General features: G+C 31.8%; 1 protein-coding gene across 1 annotated transcript in view; it reads left to right on the forward strand.

The window, feature by feature from the left end:
* The window catches only part of LOC123662494 (neural cell adhesion molecule 1-like), a 50,226-nt gene extending 32,246 nt beyond the window's left edge, over positions 1-17,980 (forward strand). The window contains exons 8-17 of the mRNA XM_045597337.1: positions 953-1,083; positions 1,959-2,118; positions 4,400-4,561; positions 6,101-6,235; positions 6,664-6,870; positions 9,353-9,502; positions 15,314-15,431; positions 15,787-15,914; positions 16,867-16,994; positions 17,725-17,980. Of these exons, the coding sequence (XP_045453293.1) occupies positions 953-1,083; positions 1,959-2,118; positions 4,400-4,561; positions 6,101-6,235; positions 6,664-6,870; positions 9,353-9,502; positions 15,314-15,431; positions 15,787-15,914; positions 16,867-16,994; positions 17,725-17,841 (1,436 nt within the window). The 3' untranslated portion in view covers positions 17,842-17,980. The remainder of the gene's footprint in view (positions 1-952; positions 1,084-1,958; positions 2,119-4,399; positions 4,562-6,100; positions 6,236-6,663; positions 6,871-9,352; positions 9,503-15,313; positions 15,432-15,786; positions 15,915-16,866; positions 16,995-17,724) is intronic.
* Positions 17,981-23,860: the final 5,880 nt, after the last annotated feature.

A 23,860-nucleotide genomic window follows, 5' to 3' on the forward strand; every position in this document is an offset into this window, starting at 1 on the left:
ACCACGGCATATTTAGATTTACATAAGGATTAATATCATGTTTATAAAAACACCTTCGCTAATTTGGTTAGTATAAAAAAGGTTATAGTGAACCAACCTTTAAAGATAGACATATGCTGTCGCGGACTTTTTTTAGAACTTTTAAAGGGGACAGTTCTGTCATACATGATTTTTGCGAAACTTTAACTGTTTCAAAAAAAAAGAAGCCCCGATTTTGAAACATTCTTCACTGGTGCTCCGATCCTATTGGGCTAAGTGTGATGATATATAGCCTATAATCTTCCTCGATAAATGAGCTATCTAACCCTGAAAGAATGTTTCAAATCGGACCAGTAGTTTCTGAGATTAGCGCGTTCAAACGAACAAACAAACAAAAAAACAAACTCTTCAGCTTTATAATATTAGTATAGATAAGGGTTAATTTTTCTAATTTCTTTGTTTGTTTGAATAGTAGTTTCTTTAGCAATTTTGGTTTATTGCTTCTATTATTTTCGAAGTAGAATAGAGTCTGTGATGATAAATGAAGGGGTAGATATTTTTATTCTCACAAAAAGTATTGAATCGATTGACATTAACATTCATATATTAATAGCTAAATGTAGTCAGGTAAAACTGTAAGGTAAAGTTATTAGGTTGTAAAATATAATTATACAATTCATAAAAACAGAGGAATGTACTCGAAACTAAAAGTTATAGAACTATTAATGCAATGCGATTTTAAATTAAATTTTCTATTGCTTTGGATAAATAATATTTATTAATAATACCGCTCTTAAATTTCACTAATGTTATTCAATTATATTTAATTTTATTCCTATTATTATAATATCGTTTATCAAAATAATTCACTTTAAATATTAAGCCGAGTTGTTTGAATAAAAAAATAAGATTAAATTTTCAAGATCTTTGATATTGAATTAAAATTTAAATAAATGAATAAATTGTTCTCCAGACAGTCCGTTAGTAACACTGACGCTTGGAAGCACTCTCAACCCTCACGACATCAAAGAAGGAGACGATGTTTATTTCGAGTGTAATGTGCGTGCCAACCCTAGGGAACACAGAATATCATGGTACCACAACGTAAGTGTTAATTAACCACATAGCCATATCATTAAATGAAGTTATTCGGAGAATATTCTCTTAATGACTTTATTATACTATTAATACTTTCATTAAAATAGAATTTGTCGTGGTTATTGATGACATGATAGTTTCGTGATCACGGTGTCTACAGCGTCGCCAAAATATCGGAAAACAAAAAATAATGATGATGATAATTCACGATGAAATGAAAGTGTTAATAGTGACCACAAAACCATAAAGCTATACGAGTATAAAATGATTTTATTGTTATACTTAAATGTAACATCACCGTGTGTTTTCACAACCAAATTTGTGTTATTAGTTTTATGAATTAATTATGTTTTTGATAATGATTTATTAATAAACCTAGTGGCTTATAGGTTATAGGTATAAAAAAATGCTTAGTAGACGAGAGTGGGAACGGTACGAAGCATCGCACAAAGAGGAGGCCGAGATTACAAAATACTGTATAATGTATTTAATACCCTTCTCGCGCTGAGTTAATTCTATAAATTAATAGTTTGTTTCTTTATTATGACGTATTTTTGTTTCATCTAGTTTTAAATTACAACAATTCTAAGGACGTATCACTTAAAAAATTTGAAAATTAATTTTTTATCGTGGTGATACTTTTAAAGTATTCTTGGTTTAAAAAAAGATGTTAATATCTGAAGATAGATCTTGCTAAATTTTCTTCAATGTAAGTGTAATGTTACAATGTTTATAAATTATTATCAGCTGTTTATAAATTTGATTAACATATGTTCCCCTAGATTTTACTGTTAATTTTCTTTAAAAAAAACTGCCTCATACTCAACGATATATAGATTTCAAATTTAAACTTAGCTATAAATTAAAAGAAATTCTTGTAGGAAAGACAGGTGACACAGAATATGACGTCTGGTATCATTCTTAGTACAAGATCGCTAGTACTGCAGAAAGTGACGAGGCAAGAGGCGGGACATTATTCGTGCAGAGCCGCTAATGCCAGAGGGGAAACTTCCAGTGAGAGCGTTAGACTTCGAGTACAGTGTAAGAATATTTAATTTAACCTACTAAATTATGATATTATAAAACGTTGTTGGATACCTATATGTAACTTTTTCACGCAAAATTTTAAAACCAGACGCCTAACTTCAACCATTCGTTTTCACGATATGTCCAAAACTGATCGTTTTTGAATATATGTACTACTTTTTAATTGTTTCTTTTAAAGCGATAGCTACATAGTTAACATTTTTAGAGCGAATTACGTTTGATTTTTTTTTATCCCCAAATTCAATTGAGACCACGAAGAAAAATATTAAAGCGTGGGACATACTTATTATTTTATTATGAACTATTTTCCACATATTAACAAAAAATAATTGTATTCATTTTATTTAACTTTTATATATAATATCAGTATTTATAATTATATAGTATATATATTAATTGTAATCGTTGTTTATATAACTTTGTGAACTACAGCGTAGTTATCTCGAGTCAACCGTACAGCAGAATCAATTATTATCTATTGCAGTAGGTACTTTTAGAAACAATAGTAGATATTGAATTTGTATCTAATAACATTTAAATCCACCTTGTTTACTGTTTAATGAATGGATTCGAATGGTTTATTTGATGTGAAGAGGGAATTTGCAACAATGAGGCAAGTTTTGACTGAACTATTTTAATCAAATCCCGAAGGTATCATTGCTCTTTGAACCTACAACAAAACCATACAACAGTTTCGAAAGGTTGAATATTGTGTTACTTTATAAACATATAATGCAGTCTACATAGTTTGTTTTTTCTAGTTGTTGTGGCCCAAGATTTTACTCGCTAAAATTCCAGTGCCATTAATTAATTCGAATTAAAAATATATATATATATATATAATTAAGTTTATCACAAGTGGTTGTATAATTAGGGGTGAAAAAGTAGGAAATATTTATTCATCTATCCTCACATACTTATATACTTTATTGTTTTATGTATCACATAGTTTGAATATAAAATAGCGCCATACATTCAAAAATATTCCACGCTCTAGTGTAACAGAATAATAAACTTGTAACATTTATTTCAATCTACGTAATACTGAAATTGTAGAATGGGCGTCGTATTTGTATTTATGGGTTTAATATCAACCTACGACTCGGGTTAACTCCTATCCGATCTAATGCAAATTTATATATGTATTTTTTTTTTCACCAAAGGCGTTTATGTATGGAAATAAAGCCATCGTCACGTTCCACTTGATTTACATTTTACTCGTTAATCGTTATCTCCTAACGTATCCCTTATAATCGCCACGCGTAATTTACATACCCTAACAAAACGGATGCGTCATGTAACAATAAAATGTCACTGTATTGTATGAATAACAGGGTTATAAATACCGATGTGTCTACGAGTAGGTATTCAAATTATTGCGGTCGGGATCGACGTACCCGCTTCCTTCCGTTGCGGACCGGCCGCATAGTAATTGCCTCTGAGGAAGGCGGTGCCAGTACTAAATCATCGAAATTATTGCCTAATATTACTACGATTCTGCGGAAACCTTCGCAATCTGTTGTTATGCGGTACCAATTTAATTCATATAGCTTTGTTTAAATTCGAAAACCCGGAATAAATTTCCTTTCGAATCCCACGGATACGTTCCGTATAGCTTTGTAAGTGCATGTTATATCTTACTGAGGTAAATGTACACTTCCGTATTGGAATTGCTGAACTGAACTGATTTTATTGTTGAAATATAAACGTTGGGTTTAGTTATAAAATAGGTATACATTTGTTAGACAGTCAACGTTCTATTGTGTGTTTTAGCGTAGTTAACATCAGATATACGAGTAGCAAACATAAATAACCGTACGTAGTAATTAATGAAATTTTCTTTGGCGTGAGGTATGGGTTTATTTGTATACAAAAAAAAAATGTTATATGGTAACCTATAATTACATTACATATACACTTACATCTGATGTTATATTTTTTATATATAATCATGTTTTCATGTTTTGCCACTCTATAAATGTGTATATAAAACACAAAATTTAATTTCTATTTTCCTTACGCCAACTTGAGAACGATTTTACTGATTTCACTCACTTTTTTTGTAATTTTTTTTTATTTCGTTGTAGGCGTTTTTGTGGAAAAAAGTTTTCATGAAAATTAACGATAAGTTATTTATATTCATCACGAGTAGGGCAGATGGCTGAATCACGAGTTTGTACAGGCTACTGCTAGCAGAATTAAATGTTGTTGCATGTGCCATACTGATCTGTAATCATTCTTCGATACATAAATTATATTATTATTTTTGTTGTAGACGCCCCAGTATGTGGCATGGTATCGCCTCAGGTAGTGGGAGCAGCGTTAGATGAATCACTTCATGTCCGTTGCTCAGTACAGGCGGATCCCGCTGACGTCACATTCCTGTGGCAGTTTAATAATAGTGGAGAGAGTTTTAATGTCTCACCGGCCAGGTATGGTAAGTAGTACTTAGAAGTTATAAAGTATTGAGGTTAAATTCTAACTAGTAATTATACTGTATGGAAAACAGTATTTTGGAATTAGTCTTGATATTTTCGGGCCCATTTGTAGGTTTTTTTATGATAGTTCGTATAAAAAATGCTTGAGATCGTGTAAAGAAAATTTAGGTTGGTAGATTATTATACTTTATTCAAAATTTAGTTTTTAACTTACAGGGTACATGGTTGCTGTAAAGTATCCGAAACGTCGGGCATGTAAAAAATCTTAAACCGCGTTAAAATCTGAAAAAGTTGTTTCATTATAATTACAGAGTTCAGCATGAATGGCTTAGGTTAGTGTTCTACAGAAAACTGGCGTAAAGTGATACAGTTAACATAATTTTTACATTTTAGCCGGATACTAAAGTAAATATTTATATTATTTTATATTAATAACTACTTTATGCCGGATATTAAATTAAAAATAATTTTAGGGATATTAAATAAGGCTAAAAATATAGTTTTCTGTATTCTGACTGTCCCACATATATGTAAGCCGGTAAAATGTTTTTTTTTTAATTATTGTTCAGGACTCATTTTCCTCATATGGAAAGTAAATAATTATGTTAGTGTATAGGGTTTTTTTCTAAGTTTACGTTATAATTTGTCACGTAGTTTAGGTAGCTTCATATATGTGTTCTGTGGAATGTAAGCCTTTGTCGTATATATGTTTGTCGTTACATAATAATTGAAATCATTAGGGTTGAGACCTATTATTTAGAACATAACAAGTTTCTACAAGGCTTTGAGAATAATCTCAAACGATCTACGTATTACAATACACACTTGACTGTATTTCATATATTGTACGTAAAATGTTCAATTGGATCCCGTGTACTAAGTTCTTTAGATTTTAAAACACTGAAACTGCATATTTGATATTTAAGGTAAATTTTTTACATATCAAAAATTCTTCATCATTATTCAAGTTCAATAAATGTCTGTGATATTCTCATAAAGTCGTCTGTTGCTACGATAAGCAACTTATACTCGTGTTATAGGTAACAGCGAGCTGATGTAGCTACATTTTTTTTTAAATAAAAAATAGTCACGACATATTTATTGACATTTATACATTAGGTTGCTTTTTATTTTTTCCATTATATAAAAATACGTAATTTCACGATTTTTTTTAAAACACTATGAATGTAATGTTGATTTTTGCTGAAATTGTAATATAAATAAAATAGACGAACAATTTTGTATATTTTTTTCCACACTTGTAAGATTTTCGTAAAGCATTTAATCCGCTTTCATTAATTATAGTGTGAGGATTTAAACGTAATGCTTTCTTTGTTAACAGTACTCTATAGAAATAATTTATAAAATCGTTCCGATAATATTACATAAACACATTTTTTTACCATCACATACGTTAACATAACATAAGTACTCGTGGAAAGGAAAATGTTACTATTATATAAAATATTTTATAAAATTTTCTCTTCTATCATACATGTTAGAATTGTATTAAAATCTTTAAATCTTTTACACAAAAGGTACATTAAATGGCAGTACGAGCGAGCTTCGTTATACGCCCGCCAGTGATAGAGACTACGGCGCGCTGACTTGCCGAGGAACAAACACAGTTGGTCAACAAGCACAGCCTTGTGTCTTTCAAATTGTACCGGCGGGTAAATAGTAGCTCTTTTACGGTCCATATTAGCCGTTTTAACTGAGAGAAGCTTCATTAGAAAATGTAGTGCACTGTTTGAATGAATTTAAAATATTAATAAGGATTATTACAACATTTATAAGTGCACGACATTTTTATCGTATTGCTTAGTATAAAGTATTAAGTGTTTTTAGCTTTATTATTTTTTATTGGAACTTAATATTTATAGGATTGAAAAAATATTTTATATCCAATTTAACGTATTAGGTAAATTTTGTAGTATATATATAGGAATATATTAATCATAATTAATATATTATTTATTCTATGTAGGTAAATAAAATAAAATAAATAATATACAAGCTTATAAATCTTAAATTATGATTGCTTCTAATATGTTTATGTACAATTACTATTTGTACCATTGGATATTTTTATTTAAAACAGCTCGGCCGTCACCGCCAAGAAATTGCACTGTATCAACAGCCAATGACTCCAATTGGGTCGAAGAGTCAATCAAAAATGAAGCAAACGATTATTTTGTTGTGAGATGCGTCGCTGGCTATGATGGAGGGCTGCCTCAACTGGTTGTTTTGGAGGCCTTAGATTTTAAGACTGGGATCGTCAGATTCAACGTTACTGCAAACGAAACACGTAAGCTTGTTGTTATCTTATTATTGTTTATTGTAAGAATCTTAGAGTTTTGACCAACAGATATTAATAAATAGTTCGTAAATGACTAGCTATGCTACACCATATTCTTAAAAAAAATCGGCGTGACTTAGCTATCGATTAATGTAATATTGTTATCTTGACATTAGTGATTTCAGGATAAATTGAGTATATTTAACAGAGTTTAAAGCATTCAAAAAAAATACAAAAATAAACCCACTTATGTATATTTTAAACAATGTTACAAGTTAAAAATGTACATCGTAAAAACTAAAAATATTTAAAAAAGTATTGTCAAAAACTATTTATGTTGAATATTTGAAAGATAATGGTAAAATTAAAATTATCACTGATAAAAATATCCATTGATTTTTGACATTCGAAAATCTAAACAAACAATACACGATTCCTTATTTTGTCAAGAATAACACAAAACGTACCTTCACAAACATGTTACTTATGCAATCAAATATTTGCTGGAAAGCCAAATTGAATCCCCAATTTCAAACATGTTAACACACAACAGATTTCAAGTGAGGGTATTTATTTTATTATATTACTTGTTACTATTTTAAGTAATTTCTTTTCCATCAAATAAATTTATGCCTTTATATATTATTATTTTCAATTAAAGCTAATTATAATTATTTGGTTTTTTAGAAGAAAAATTGAACTTAGTTGTCTCTTAAATTTTTTTTTTTTAATTTTTCATCATGTACACCTGATAGCGATCGTTACTCATAGAAGGGAATATATCCACCAACCTGCATTGGAGCAGCGTGGTGGATTAAGCTCTGATCCTTCTCCTATATGGGGGAAGAGGCCTATGCTCAGTAGTGGGATATTACAGGCTGAAGCGTAATGATTTAATATAATTTTACAAAAAGAAAATAAACTTAAAATATACTGAAAAGGCTAGTTCAAAGATAATATGTGAAAGGTTTTTTAAAATATGATTTTTGAATGATTTAAATAAATTGCTAATTAAATATGGTATCGATAAAATAATATAATTTATATTATCATGGTATATGGTTGTGTATGCTACAACCAATATACCTTTATTCTTTTCTAATAAATTTATCACACACACTCACTGTATTTTTGTTATTTATACCAGTCTATTCATAGCACAAATTATTTATAATTAACTTAAGTTTGTAATTGATCGTGGTCTAAATTGAATTCTAAAATGTTCAGTCCGAACTCGAATAACATTAATTATATGTCGCCGGTAGTAATTACACCAATGGCTTTAGCCGGAAATGAACCGTGTTGCTTCGATTGGTCTTGACCCTTTATGATAATTGACTTGGTTATTGCTTGTAAGCACGTGCTAAATACGTTCTTTTTATCAAGGACATTAGATTTTGCCTCTTTAGAGATAGTGCTACAGAAATTACGTATGAGACAATATGATAATCGAACTTGATTTAACAATACTTTTTTATATGGCTTTTTTATATAACTTAGTCGGCAAACAAGCGTACGGCTCAACTGATTGATTGACTGATGATTAAGCTAAAGCCAAAGAAAAAGAAGACTGATGATTAGTGTTTGTGTGATGTAGTGTTGTGAAGTCGGTTAAAAAATAAATTGATTTCTAAAATAAACTAAGCCCCAGTTACTCTTTATTACATCAGCTATCTGCCAGTGAAAGTTCCGTCAAAATCGGTCGAGCTGTTTCAGAGATTAGCCGGAACAAACAGACAGGCAAAGAAAAATTGTAAAAATGTTATTTCGGTATATGTACCGTGTAAACATCCATATGCATTTAATAAAAAAAGTGGTTATTTTAATATTACAAACAGACACTCCAATTGTATTTATTTGTATAGATATATGTTTCGTGTTAAATTATGTCTGCCTTAATTTTCAACTTATAAATGGGTAATTTAAAAGCTGTTTTCAATTTATTTACAGTCAGATTTGACATGTTTATAACAACGTCAATAATAAAAACATTATAAAGTCTACCTCATTATTATATTTAACAAACTTTGTGTACTAGTCATTGCTTATATCACAAATTACATAGCTGTTATTTATTAATCACAATATTTCCTAAATATTCTGTCATTATTTTCTACTTAGTAGTGCTTGTTTGTACATTAGTATTTACAAAGGTAGATCTAATATATAAAATTCTCGTGTCGCGGTGTTTGTAGTTAAACTCCTCCGAAACGGCTTGACCGATTCTCATTTTATGTGCATATTAGGTAGGTCTGAGAATCGAACAACATCTATTTTTCATCCCCCTAAATGTTAAGGGTAGGTAGTCAACCCCTAATTCTTAAATAGCGTTTAGCGGCAAGAAAACGTTTGCCGAGTCAGCTAGTATGTCTATATAACCGGCAATACAATGCTTTGTTATCATTGTACGAAATACTTCGATCTAACTAACAATAGGTCACAGTTAATGGTACTTGTGAGTAGGTTTAATAAGGCGAATAATTTGATACAGACGGTGTTGCTGTGTTCCTGGTACCTGTGGAAGTGCTCTGGGCGAGCGGCAGCGCTTTGCGTCTCACCGTGCACTCGAAGAACGACAAAGGCGTCTCCGAAAGAATTGTCATACAAGCACTCTCTTATCAGGACCCCGAAAGGAGGACAGGTATATTATTTAGATTTGTTTATTCTTAGCCGACGTAAAAAAATAATAATAGTACGTATGTCTCGTGATACTTATTGTTTCATTAGTCGAATTTAATATTTTTGTAGGGACGAGAGGTGTCGTTAAAAGCTCTACGCAGTAAACAGCTCATATATCTAAAGCAGTACCTTAAAATAAATAAGCAATTACAACAGAACTTTCGTTTCTATTTTTTCTGGATAAAAAAAATCATAAATGATTACGTATATATCTTTCATACAAAATATTAAATAAATAAAATTAATTAAATAGATTTACATTACTTCGTTGTGTAGAGCGATTTCAATTTACGAGATTTCATGAAAATTTTATTAAAATAAAAGCGAGGTTCAGTTTTCAATGTACGATAATCTCTATATTTATTCCAATCATATAATTATAATTATTAGGGATTTGGTTCAATTAAAATACATTTCATATTGATTCATACCTGTATTCACACCATTACCTCTATCCATGTTGATTTCATATTAATATATGTTCGTTTTAAATTAATAATTGAAAATGTAACGATGTGCTAAATATTATATGATTTTATATTCAGTTTGATAATGTGTTATTGTTTCATGTTAATTGAGATTATTAGTATTAGTCAAAATTGATTATTTCTATTCTAATAAGTAAAATATATAAATGCAATAAAGGCAGTTTTTTATATATTTTAAAGAATGCAGATATGATTTTTATATTTTAAAATAAACAGTGTCAATGTGTCAACAAATTGTTTTACAATATCTAATGTAAAGATAATTAGCTACTTATATTTTTTTATCGATGGATTCAAGCTTACAGAGCCGTGCTTCAAATACAAGTCCTAAAAAAAAACAAAAAAAAATATATTAAAAAAATCATTTAGAAAATATGCAATTTACAATAATACAAATGGGATGTTTTAGTGGACCAGTAGTAAATTGTAAACTTTGTACAATTACGAGATCATAGAGGAACGGCATTATAATTATGAATCATAATTATATAGTGCTATGCAAATCACAGTTTGATCCCTACTCGTGAAGAAAATTGAAAAGAAATATCAATCGTCATGTCACTAAGAAAACAACAAAACGCTTAGAGTGTTTGTGCTTGTGTATTGTGTGTGTTTGCAGACTCCCGAAATAGAGCAAATCAAAGTGGGGGCCGTTGAGTGTGATGCACAGTGTTTATTTTATTTATTGGCAAATTTAATTTATTTTAAAATAGATACAAGAAAATAAATCGAGAGAAATAAAACGAAATATCACGTGACGTAACGTAATTTATTTATTTAATGAAGATTTATTATTGTTTCCTGACGTGTCGTTGACTACCGCGCGATCGAAATTATACAAACAACATCGCTGTGAATTACTTAATAGTAATATTAAACCGTGTTTCATTAATTGAAGTAAAAATAAATACGTAAATTTTAGCGTACATGTATTTGTGCACACTTTAAAATCTCTCTCAACCTTTTATGTTGTTCTGTACTGTTACAATAGACTGCCTACTGCAGACTGTAGATTTGTTGCATGAAGGAGAAGAGGAAGATTGTAGAGAAGATTCGTCTAAATTCATACAGATTTTTCGCCACGTACTAGTTACCTACTTATCTAATATTTTTTCCCTCAATAGACGAGCCCAAGATGCATATCAAAGAAAAGAAAACTCACTGATTCCTGGGTTGTTGAAAACAAGAGAGAGTAGAGCTCGAAATAATTGAGTCTATCCTTGCTGACGCCGCAGAGTTTTCAAACGCTTTATCCCACAAGCCTTTTTAAGGTTCCGTGCCTCAAAAGGAAAAAACTGAACCCTTGTAGGATCACTTTGTTGTCCAGCTGTCTGTCAAAACACGTTTTCTCAGGAACGCGTTGAGGTATCGAGCTGAAATTTATAACATATACTACTTATACAAAGTCTACTGTCCCTTGGAGCTGTAAAAAATTCAACCTTCTAAGCCAACGCAGTTGCTGTTTATGTTGCAAATTTTCGACACTCGCAAGGGAATGAAAACCTACAGGGTTACTTTCCGTAAACCCAGAATCTTGAAATTTGGTACGAAGCAATGTCTTATAGCACAGATAAAGGAAAAATATTTTGAATGACTTTGTTTGTACGGAACCCTCGGTGCGCGAGTCCGACTCGCACTTGACCGGTTTTTTTTTTATGGTAAGAGCAAAATTACTAAATAAGCTAAATAACAACTGCGGTAAGACAATGCTTCAACAAGCGAGGCGCAATTACCAAATAGGATGTTAAATACAGTGACTTCATCCTAATTTAGTGTCAAATGATAATAGATCATATAAATTTAATAATTACTAGCGGCCCGCCCCGGCTTCGCACGGTTGCAATGCTGATACTAAATATACTACAGAATGTCTTTATTTATAGTGTTCAGCTGGCTTATAGCATGGTTATTAAGATAATAACAACAACAATTAAATATGCTTCGTTAGATTACACGTTGTTACAGAATGCGTTGAAAAAATAAAGGTTCACTGCTCGTTCCCCGTAGGTGATAGGGTGATAATATGTAGCCTATATGTTGATCCGACTTGTTAATAATATTCGTGCCAAATTTGAAGTAAATCCATGCAGTACTTTTTGAGTTCATCCCGGACATACATACAGACAAACATACAAAAATTCTAAAAACTATATTTTTGGCTTCGGTATCGATCGTAGATTACACCCCAAGTATTCTTTTAAAAATATATTCAATGTACAGTTTTGACTTTCCTACCTTTTTATTATATGTATAGATAGGTATATGTTGTTGCAATAACTTCGTGGCCTTTCCAAATAAAAATATTTGATATTTGTCGTAGTATAGTAATGACAAATTAATAGCTGCCGTCGACATCGTGTAGCATATTTTTTGTTTAGTTTAAACTGTATGTAATTGCAGTATGTCGAAATTGAACACTATTGGTTTTGTAAATAGGTAATTTACTGTTGTCAAACCAGTTAACAGAGTAATCAATGTGGTTTTATTTAGGTAATTGCGGTACATTCTTAATAACAAGTACAATTACACGCACGTTCGTAGTAAAGATATTCACTTATTTTTTATCTTAATCAAGATTTTTTTATATCTGATTAATATCGTCAAATGATATCCCATTACTTTGATATAATTTTATTTTCGAATCAAACATTTATTTTGCCATGTGTACATTGTGGTATATCGACGATCACTCTGGTGTAGTTTTGCGCGTACCGTGTGGCGCTTACACTCCGACGGTCGCGGGTTTAATTCTCGCTCGGAGTGAATATTTATATTTGTGCAAATATTTATTTCCGGTCTGGGTCCTTGTAGGTCTCTTTGCCGTGCCTCGGAAGAATGTAAAGCAGTTGGTCCCGGTTGTTATTATAAGTATCTATTCGGTTAGCAATTGTTACTCAAAGTAAAGAATAAATATAGAATGTCTCAAAAATATAATATGAAAATTAAATCTAACTGTAGAAAATATTGTCGGGGCTGAGTTCCAACAACAAATTAACAGTTTTTGAGAAAGAAAGTCTCCTGTGAACTTCATGGTCTCTCTAGACCATAGATTATTATCATTAGAGGTCCTATTATAATGTTAGTTGATATACTCAAGTTTCAAGTCAAGCAATTCATTATTATTAAACACTTTTTTTTAAATAATATTAAACATATATTTCTATCTTCAACTTAAAACTATTCATCATAATCACATCATCGTCATCACTTTGGCCTATCGCAGTCCACTGTTGAACATAGGCCTCTACAAGTTCGAGCCAAAAAATAATTAACTAAAATCATTGGAAATGCTTAAAACAGATAACCTCAAATAACCAAAATGTTTTTTTATTATTGTTAGTTAGGACAAGTGGGTAGGTCGTTATATCAGTGGGTAGGCAAAATGAACAGACGGTATTATTAGCGGTTAGGTGAGAAGGTCTTTGAAATATAACAATAGAAGTATTTTTAGATATACATAAAGTATTTGCTAAAATTAAGCAGGTTTCTATGAACGAATTTTCATCGTATACTTTTCTATCTTTTAACGGTATTACGTAATATATCAATAATGTTCTCAAAATTTTCGCTAGTTTTGGACGCCAGTACAAAAATCATTTTTTATTAAGGTAGAGCACAGTGGAATCTATCTTCCTTAAAAATTAGAGCAGCCCGTCTGAGAGAGACCTCAACTTTACAGAAGATCACAGTGGGATAATGTTTTCGAGTAGTGTTATGTTCCTGTGGCGAGAAAGGTCGTCAGAGCCCTGGGGTTGGTAAAGGGTTAGTTTTGACAATGCGCTTGCAATGTTGTTATTGGATGTTACAAGTGACCATAAGCTTGTTTTCCACCTTTATAGTAAGTAACCTATACACGAAAAAAAATGCTCTTATAAGTTCTAATATTACCGATTGCTTACCAGCTGCAGTTTTATGGATATTTGACAACTGTAATTTCACAATGGTTGCTTTTGCTAGGCTATTACAACTCAAATAATAAATAAGTTATCGGTAAAGCGCAGATTTAATAATTAATTAAATATTAACTTATTTTGATATAAACCACATTGCCTATAACATAATTAAATAGAGTCGAAAAATTATTTTCTTCCCGGAAGTTATTATGGTGAATCTTTTTTAGATAATCCCGGTAACAGTCCCATAATCTACGCAATAAGGAAAACGCTCACAGCTATTATGAATAGCTTATGACTACGAAGTGCCGTTAAGTGAGCTAAGAGAAATCCTCCCTAGCATCCTGTTGCGCTAACGTAAATCTATAATAATAATTTATTGTAAATTAATTATTTTCGTATAACAGATTGCTGGTACAAGAAATTTTAGTTGCGTGGGATTTTTGATAACATGTGTCTTTGTAACGCCATAAGCGATGATTTATTTCAAGGGTAGAAAGAATATTATTTCTTAAAAAGGTTTTTTTTTATTATTTAAAATTAACAGCCACGGGCCTTAAAACGCTAATGCCTTTTGTTGAACTGTGCATTATAATACCATAGACGATTTATTCGACAGTCCTGTCTGTGACTGCATAATAAAGCTAAGACGTGGTCCAACGCTGACTTTCTTTATGTAGGTATTCATACACTCACACTCATAGATGCTCACACTTATACTTACATTACATACTTACACAATCTTGAAAAGATTACAAATATAAGTATTTTTATTGCTCCCTTAAAATACTTACCTCTTTATACTTTTAGGATAATATTTTCCCTCTAGGGAAGTATCTCAACCTAAACCAAACCTTTACATAAAAGAGCACAGCGAAATAATAATGCGCTCAAATTGTGAAGTGTTTCTGTGCTGAGTGGATAAGGTGGCCAGAGCTCTTGGGGTGAGCTTCTGGTGTTTCAAACGTCTATAGGCTACGGCAGTTAGCTTAACATCACGTGGGCCGTAAGCTTGTTTGGTAACCTAGACGTCTAAAAAATATTTTTATAAATAGAACAGATTAAGAAATAGACTTAATTTCGTATTGATATTATTTTTATCTGTTAACTTTTGTTAATTTGACAATATTGAGCGATGGTAAAAAGCTTTTGGGTCCAAGTTGGACTCGTTAAATGTAAAAAAAAAGTGCGTACATACAAAGTACAAAACTTCTTTGGCAAACTAATATTTAAATCTGACAAAAACGTTACCGTTTCATTAAAACGTTGCCGTTTCATCCGTCAAAAATTTACCCTCATGCGCCTAAAAAGTTTCACTTCAAAATCGACTCCTTAGGGCAGCACCATTGTCTTGATCGGAATAATTTTTATAATTTAGTAATATTGTTACAGATGGAAGTCAAAATCTTGTGGCGGGAATGTCAAGTGGAGCATTTTGGTCTATCGTCCTTACTATCACTCTTTGTACCAGCGTCGCGCTTTTAGCTGGGCTGTTTCTAAGGAGGAGACAGTGAGTTGAGTTTATTAAGAAATTCTTAAAGTATTTGTCAAGTTCTAATAATCTAATACTCTTTGTAATATAATGATGGTGTAAAATATCAGGATATTAGTCGGTATTTTTAATTTAGCATTGTCCTTGTTATATAATTGAATTATTTATGAAGTTTTAAGGGCCTTTTGTTTAAAATTACGTTGTAATAGTACATAACTGTTGTTGTATAGTAGTAATATATTTAAGATATATTTGGTAGACTTGGAAAAAAAAACAACGTTACTTTGTAATTATTTAAAAAACACTCAAATGCTTATTTACTTAACGTCGAACGCGTATTTAAAACATGTACATATTGAATTTTTGTTTATAGAGCCCGTTCGTCTAGTAAACAACATTCGCCTGGACTTCAATTAAATTCCGGCGATGGACAATATGTTGTCGCTTACACACTGAAGCCGCCTAAACAATCGCAGCCAGACATTTTAAATCCGCCACCCGGTAAGCTCTATGCTTTTTTTTCTCCTTTGTAACCTTCTATTATAGAAAACATACTTAATGATTTAAATTTTATTGCTTATTCATTCATGTTTTCAAAGGGAAGATTTAACAAATTAAACAAAGGTTTGGATACATAAAACTATACATACAAAGTAAAATATATAGTAACGAATGTAATGTATGTTGGTTTGTAAGGATGGGTAAAACATCTTTATTCTGTTATGTAAATCATGGCAGTAAACGTAAATAAACAATATTTTAGTGTAAAAGTAAAAACAATGACTATTTTATGTATGAAATCATTAAAGTAAATTTTAAAAGTCAAAAAGGTAGTCAGATTTAGAATATGAGAATATCGAGTGACAACAAAATATAACGTAAAATACCATTTCCCTGGTGTTTAAATAAACAAATTGAATTCACAATTTTATTTCGATTATTCGGTTTTATTCTTTCTTTAATATATTTTAAACAATATTATCGAATATAAATATTTCTATTGGTTTAAATGTAAGTTATTAAATGTTTTACTACACTTGCGTGTATAATTGTATATATAGTTGCTTGTTGAAATCTATCGTCAGTCTTTCAAATCAATTAACTGCGCAAAAGGATATCATGCATAAAACCTCAATTTGTTGCGTATATTTTTGCATTTTTAAAAGTAATGGTCCGTTCAATTTAAATGTTTTCAACTATCGTTACCAAATGCAAGCAATTTTTTACGTTACGAAAATAAACATAAATGCTCTTGTCAATGAGCGTTATAAAAAGATAAAAAGTTGTCAAAATATCACTTTTCGGTCAGAGAACATCCTTCATGTAAAATAGAAAATAGGTGCTACTCATGCACAAAATAAATAAAAAAAGCTTCGTACGTGAAGTTCGTTAACTGAAACTGCATTTGCCGATGTAAAGGTAAAAAAATATAAAAATATCAATACGATTTTAGACGGGAGCCCTCCAAACTTGAAGTGTGGGGTGGAGGCTGTCAAAAATGGGACTCTTCACACGAGTGACGAGTGGAGCGAGCGAGTAGCGCGCGCGCCCGAGCGCCGCGTTAGCGCATCGGAAAAAACCGTATGTTTTACACTATAAAATATATTTTTGTACATGCAGTACATTTGGTCATTCTTGTGTATTCGAAAAAATCAAGGACTTCAATTTTAAAATACTACCTTTTTTACAGAGATTTCGACATATTTTTAATTTTGTACTAAAGTAATTTTTTTTTTTTTTTTACTACTTATAAAACATGTTTTTTTTTAAAGTAAGAAATTCAAACATTAGAGACATACGAGTATAACGTAATTTTTTAAGGAAAATCGAAAGCAATGTTTTAATGCTATCTTTACTATAGACATTAATAAGAAGAGTATCTAATTTTTTTACCTATTTAAAATGCTGGTATTATTTTTTTTATTTAATATTAGGCATGACAACTCAATATAATCAATGTCGTAGTATTATATTGCTTATTTAAAAAATATATATGAAGGTATTTGTATGTACTCCGTTTTATTCTGTTTCGATTTTATTTTGTTCATTTTTGTATTTAAAACTCAAAAAATTATTTAAACTTCAATCCGCCTCACTGATTTGCTGTGATTGTTGACAATGTGCATAGCTCGGTTTTATTTTCAAACTTGTAAGTTTTTTCACGATGATGACGATGATTAGAGTTGAAATTGAAGCGGTACTTCAGTTTCTTTTGGATTATTTCAGTTAATTGAAAAACACTATTAAAAATCAATATTAAATTGTAAAACAATCTAATATTTGATTTTAAAAATCAGTTTTTATGTTACAGTTAACACCGTCGACAAATACAGCTTCAAGTAAGCCCATTACAATAAGTACATCAACGTTAAGTAGAAGGGGACATCTCTTAGCAGAAGAAATTCCTGGTCCAGAGAGTTGTGTATAGACAAACGGTCTCTTAGTGAAATTTGTATTAAATAATTTAAGTATAAATTATTTGTATTGACTGTGAAAAATGTGATAAATGAGTTGTAAATAATGTAAATGATGGATAACAATAAAACTTGAAACGATGTGAAAAAATCTTCAATCTCTTTCATTTCTAAATGACTTCGATTTTATACTCTCAATAAAAACGAATTTAGAACATTCATTTCTTTGAAACTATTCTCAAATAATACAAGAATTGCTTAAATGAAAAATAAAACCTTTCAAACTAATGAAAATCTACACAATGCCAGTACTTGATTCAGTTAACAGTTACGTCATTACGATTCGATTAATCACAATCATTCATTTTTGATAATGACGGTAAAATCGGTAATGATGATATTTGCAAACGACATTTTATATAGAACTTTAAATAAAACATTGTTATAATCTACATCGTGTAGGTATATGTAGTAATTTTCTTTTCGATCAAAAAACCATACTTTTTCTTTTTCTCGTTGTATCCCGCGCGTTCTCTACCAATTTGATTGATTGAAGCTGTCACGAGATAAACCTGTCGATATTGCCACATGTCATTTCGTCATTTGTTAATAATCAAGTGTACCCATATTAAGAGTGTTTCTTTAATTTACTGGAAAAAAGATTTTTTATACCGACTTAGTGTTAAACAACACACTTACGCTTCACTTAATGGTAAGCGATTACAGAATGATGACAATAAAACCTTTAGGCGTTTGCGCAACGGTCACAGCACTGATTTGTGGGTGTTGCGCTGGCGGTTGCGGGTTCGTTCCCCGTACATTACAAACATTTGTATTGGCCATACAGATGTTTTTCATAATCTGGGTGTTTGTGCAGTCCTTGCGGGTCGCCTCACCGTGCCTCGGAGAGTACGTTAAGCAGTCAATTCCGGTAGTTACCATGTGTACCTAATAGCGATCGTTACTCATAGTAGGGAATATATCCGCTAACCCACATTGGGTAAGCGTGATGGATTAAGCTCTGATCCTTCTCTTACACGGGGAAAGAGACCTATGCTCAGCAGTGGGATATTATAGGCTAAAACGGGCGTTTATAAGGTTCAGGTAGTTTCTCAGACGGGTCACTTTAGTTTTGAACAGGATATTTCCTACTGTGTCCTATCTTACTCTTCATTCTCAGGACAAAGTTTGTGTTGAAAAAATCGATATATTCACAAGAAATATGTATAGCGTTACGAAATTTGCCGGGTTTGTTTTTTGAAAATAATTGTAGACTATAAATAAAGAAAAATATTATGCGAACTTGTATTACATTAAGATTAACTCTCAATTAAAATGTCAGATGAATGTCGTCGTTCACGTTAAAGTTTGCAGTTTAAAAACGATGCAAATTCTTTCCTCGTATTAAAACTGCGCCTTTACGTGCCTGAGAGGGTTTTCCAATTTGTATCCATCAACTTGACTTAAATAAACTTTGGTCTTTTTGTAAACGCTGCCTCAATTCACCGAGTGGCCGCTGCTTTTATTTGTAGTCGTAAGTTACATTTTGCCATATAACATTTAGTTATATAATCGTAAGTTACACAAAATAATTGTCTTTAACATACACACATACACACATGGTGGCATACAATAGCCGATTTTACGTGAAATAAATGAAGCAGTAATAAGTACAGCTTATTACTACATAACTTTAAAATCGACAAACTTAAAAAAAAAATGTTGAGTAGATATGGGTAAGCGCCTCGGTCCTTGATACGACTCTAATGTACACGCGACGGTAATTTTATGAATAATAATTATTTAATAAACAATTTTATTATTTTCATTAAAGCAATAAGGCAAGTAAGTTATTTAGGCAATAATATCCTGTCTACTATCGTTGCTGAATAGAAGGACTCCAGTTTTATAACTTACTGTATACTGGTAATATACACATGTTTTTTAACCTGAATATTTTGCTGACTAGCTACTAGTAAGTATGTTTAATGCATCGAGGCTAATCGCCTCCGTGAGTTATGCACGAAGCCTTAAGGGAAAGCCTGAAAGCGCAATAATGAACAGCTAACCTAATCCTGAGGCCAGTTAAACAATTAGACCGATCCCCAGCTCATTTTCTATTAACCACCTAAACTGGTTGGGTTTTTATGATCTAAACTATTTAATTTTTTATGATAAGTGTCTTTGTAGGGTAAGGCTTTAAGTTATTAAATAACAGAACATGACGACTGTTTTTATTTTTTATTTAATATTTTTGTCGCCTTAAGTTATATATTAAACTAGCTGACCCGGCGAACTTCGTATCGCCTAACACAAACTTTATCGTATGGTATTAAAGTTCAAATTGACTTTTAAGTATTATCACAAATCTTTTGTACGGGAGTATAGAAAAGTGTTGTTTTTAGACTTTTTCAGGAAATTTAAATTTTTTTTTTTTTTAGAATTTTTCTCTCCGTAAGAACCATCCTCGTACTTCAAGGAACATTTTAAAAAAAGAATTAGCGAAATCGGTCCAACCGTTCTCGAGTTTTGCGCTTAGCAACACATTCAGCGATTCATTTTTATATTATAGATAAACATCTTCAAAAACTTTAGACTACTCCAATTCATCGTTATATTATATACACACGCATACATTTTTAAAAGTTACTCATTTCAGTTACAAGACATAGGTAACATTACCCTAACTCTTAGAAAAAATCATGGTGTTTATAAGTCTAAACATTATTCCTATTTTTATATAATTTAACGAACGTATTTCATTACAATTAGCTTCCTTAATGTACACTTGTCTAATATTTGAAGACGCGTTACTTACGCCTGAGAATTCTTTCTCCGACATAGCTGAGAATGAGCTCTGAATTCCCGCGCGTGTTCTCGTTTAGCTCGTAATTTTTCATTGAGCCCGAGAGTCGGAAAAGCCTCCAATTAAGTTTCTCTTTACCGTTTGCCCCTTGAAAAGAGAAGAAAAATGAACAACACTACGAAAGGACAGCCCGGACATAAGTATAACGTGCTGTTTAGGTAAGTTCTTGGAAAACGTGCATTATTATTTTTATTTATTTTTTATATTAAATTTTTTTTAATGCTTATTACATAGTAAACAATCGGTCTGGCGCGGCAGTGCGTGTTTTGCGTAGGCGCCTAAACACTGGCTGTTTGCAGGTTTGATTCTCGTTAGGAAAGAACATTTGTATTTGTACAAATATTTGTTTCCGGTTTGGATGTCAGTCCTTGTAGGACCTCCGACCGTGCCACCATACGGAGATCATCACCCCCCAAACTGGTGACCCCGACGTGATATGAACACTCAAAAAACAAAAACACGAAAAGAACAGGGTGTTGAGTTCCTCGTCCGCCATCGCAAAGGGAGGATCCTCACCAGACGGGAGCTGTCAGGTTCTTGTATCAATTGCTCAATCGCTCTGATAACTTTGATATCGCGATGTAGAATATGTCAGTTTTCTCTAGTTTTTTATGTCGCGAGATAGATGTCGCTACAGTAACAATTACTCTACTTGCAACTATCTATGTGCGGAGAGTTATAGAAACATTTTAAAAAATTATGAAAATATAGTAAAATGCACCCCACGTTTTTTAATCTGAATTGAATTATTTTTTTAATAACTAAAATTTTATTATAATTTTATTTTGAAGTAATTAATTATGATTGATTGTTCGATCTTCTACTACTGTAATGTAAGCTCTTTGTAATTAAAAATTATTTTCTACTTATTAGTTCAATTATCTATAAAAGCTGGTTTTTTAAAACTATAATTTTATATTTAAGACTTACGTTTCCTAATCATTTTTTAATATCGTATCAAAAATCGACAGTTTCAGCGGGGATCGAACCTACATCTCCGACTGACCGTGTCAGTGCTCTAGCCAATTAAGCTATGGAATGATGTACCCGCTAGATCGAAGTTTTTGATATGATAACATTTCCTTTTCATTTGAACATTTGCTGTTTTATTACTCATTAATTATTTTCGTATATATTTAATATTTCTTGTAATAATCACCTTACACGAAATATTGATCAAATTTAAACATCGCACATATTAAGATTTATTACCTTTCGCAAAATACCTACAAACGTATAAATAAGCCTTTCTAAAATACCATTTAATTTGATTAAGTAACATATATATATATTTGGAAATTTTAATAAAACACATTTGTTCGTATAATTTGAACAAATGACAAACAATTTCTTACTTAGCCTGCTTCACGTTAATGGATACGAGATTTATAGTCAACATAATAAGTTTATTTTCACGCCAGTAAGTAAATTATGGAGGTCGTATATATAGAGAAGCAGTGGCGTTAAATAAATTGCTATTATGACGCAAACATTATGATGTCCGTAGTCGTAAAGCATTTACCGTGAGATTTGACGGAGGTGTAAATGAATCATTATTTTATTTGTGCTTCTACAATAAATTCACTCACCTACAAAGCCTATAAAATTTGTCGGGTTGATTGAGTCAGTATTTTTATTGTTTTGGGCCGTGAATCAATGGCGAATGTTTGAGTAATAAAAGCGTTTTACGATTGTTTTCACGGGAAAATTTGTGGTCCGTGAAATGCTCTTCCGCAGTCATTTTCTTATTGAACGCTCTGTTCTGGAGACACACTTAAATTCTTCGAGGGATATTATTTTAATGGCTTACACTTTCTTGCCGGCGTACTGTGTTGGGACTGCTGTAACTTGAAGTTTGAAGCTCGTGTACGACAAGAAAATAAAAACAAATGAATCACAACTTTTTGTTATACATAAAATGGGAATAATATTGTCCGACTGAATACATTTTTGTTTCAAAATTATGTTGACTGTACTGTTATTACGTTACGTAATTAACAGTGGCATACAATTATGGTATGTATAATAGACGCAAACAAATACACACATGGCATCTTCCCATTCACACACTAATATAATTCGAGTTCGCACGCACACAAATTTGCGCATTTACTTACACACGAGCGAAATACACAAACACCCGTACATTTTCGAAACGTGCAAAATTAATTCACTCCAAGCCGACCGCTCGTTGATCATTCCCCTTGCTAATAATCTCATTCACAGTTTAATTGCTACAAAATCAGCTGCCATTTGTCCGTATTGTTTGGTCCAATGCGTTTGCTTAATTATTGCACAATATTACCTTATGTAAGTAAATCACGGTTGTGTATTATTAAGATCGATTACTTACTTCGTTTATGTACGAGGGTAGTCCGATAAGTACAAAGATAAATAAAAATTTTGGAAAACTGATGATTTATATCTCAAACATTGTCTCCTTTTAGTTTTATATACCTGATCCAGTAATGGTCCTCTTCTTTAACTCGTTTAAAAAATACATTTTCTAGAGGTCTGCAAAGAACACCGTCATAGTGGCATTAAGCTCCTCATTCGAATAAACTTTCTAACCAGAGAGGGACTTTTTAAGTTTGGAAACAAAAAAAAACTCGGGCGGGTTCAAATCTAGAGAAATCGGCGTATGGGGCAGCACTTTGTAGCCCAATTCGACTAATGGCCATTGCAACGCGGAGGTGTGAGCCAGTGCGTTGTTCGATAATTTGGTACGAGAGCCCCGTGACTGCTATCTCCAGGTTGTTAATGTAGATCACACCTTGTGAATTCTATCACCTTTCCGGCTGATAGGACAGTCTTCGCCTGTTCGGAGCTCATTCGTCGGATGACATCCATAATTTTGATTGTTTTTTATCCTCTGGTATGAACCAGTGGATCCATATTTCGCCAATCATCACAAAAAGATGCAAAACTCCTTCGGATTGCCTTTAAACAGTGTCAAACACTGGTCTCAAGTGATCTCACGGTTGCACTTCTTGTCCGGAATGAGCATACGCGGCACGCATCGCACTGACAGCTTTCTCATGCCCAATGTTTCATGCTGGATATGACCCACACAACTATTTGAGATGCCTACTCTCTCAGCTATCTGGCGCATCTTCAATTGGCGGTCTACCAGTATGAGGTTGTGGGTTTTTGTCGTGTTATTTTCC

The sequence above is a fragment of the Melitaea cinxia genome, chromosome 18 (assembly GCF_905220565.1).
Source record: "Melitaea cinxia chromosome 18, ilMelCinx1.1, whole genome shotgun sequence".
NCBI classification, from domain to species: domain Eukaryota; kingdom Metazoa; phylum Arthropoda; class Insecta; order Lepidoptera; family Nymphalidae; genus Melitaea; species Melitaea cinxia.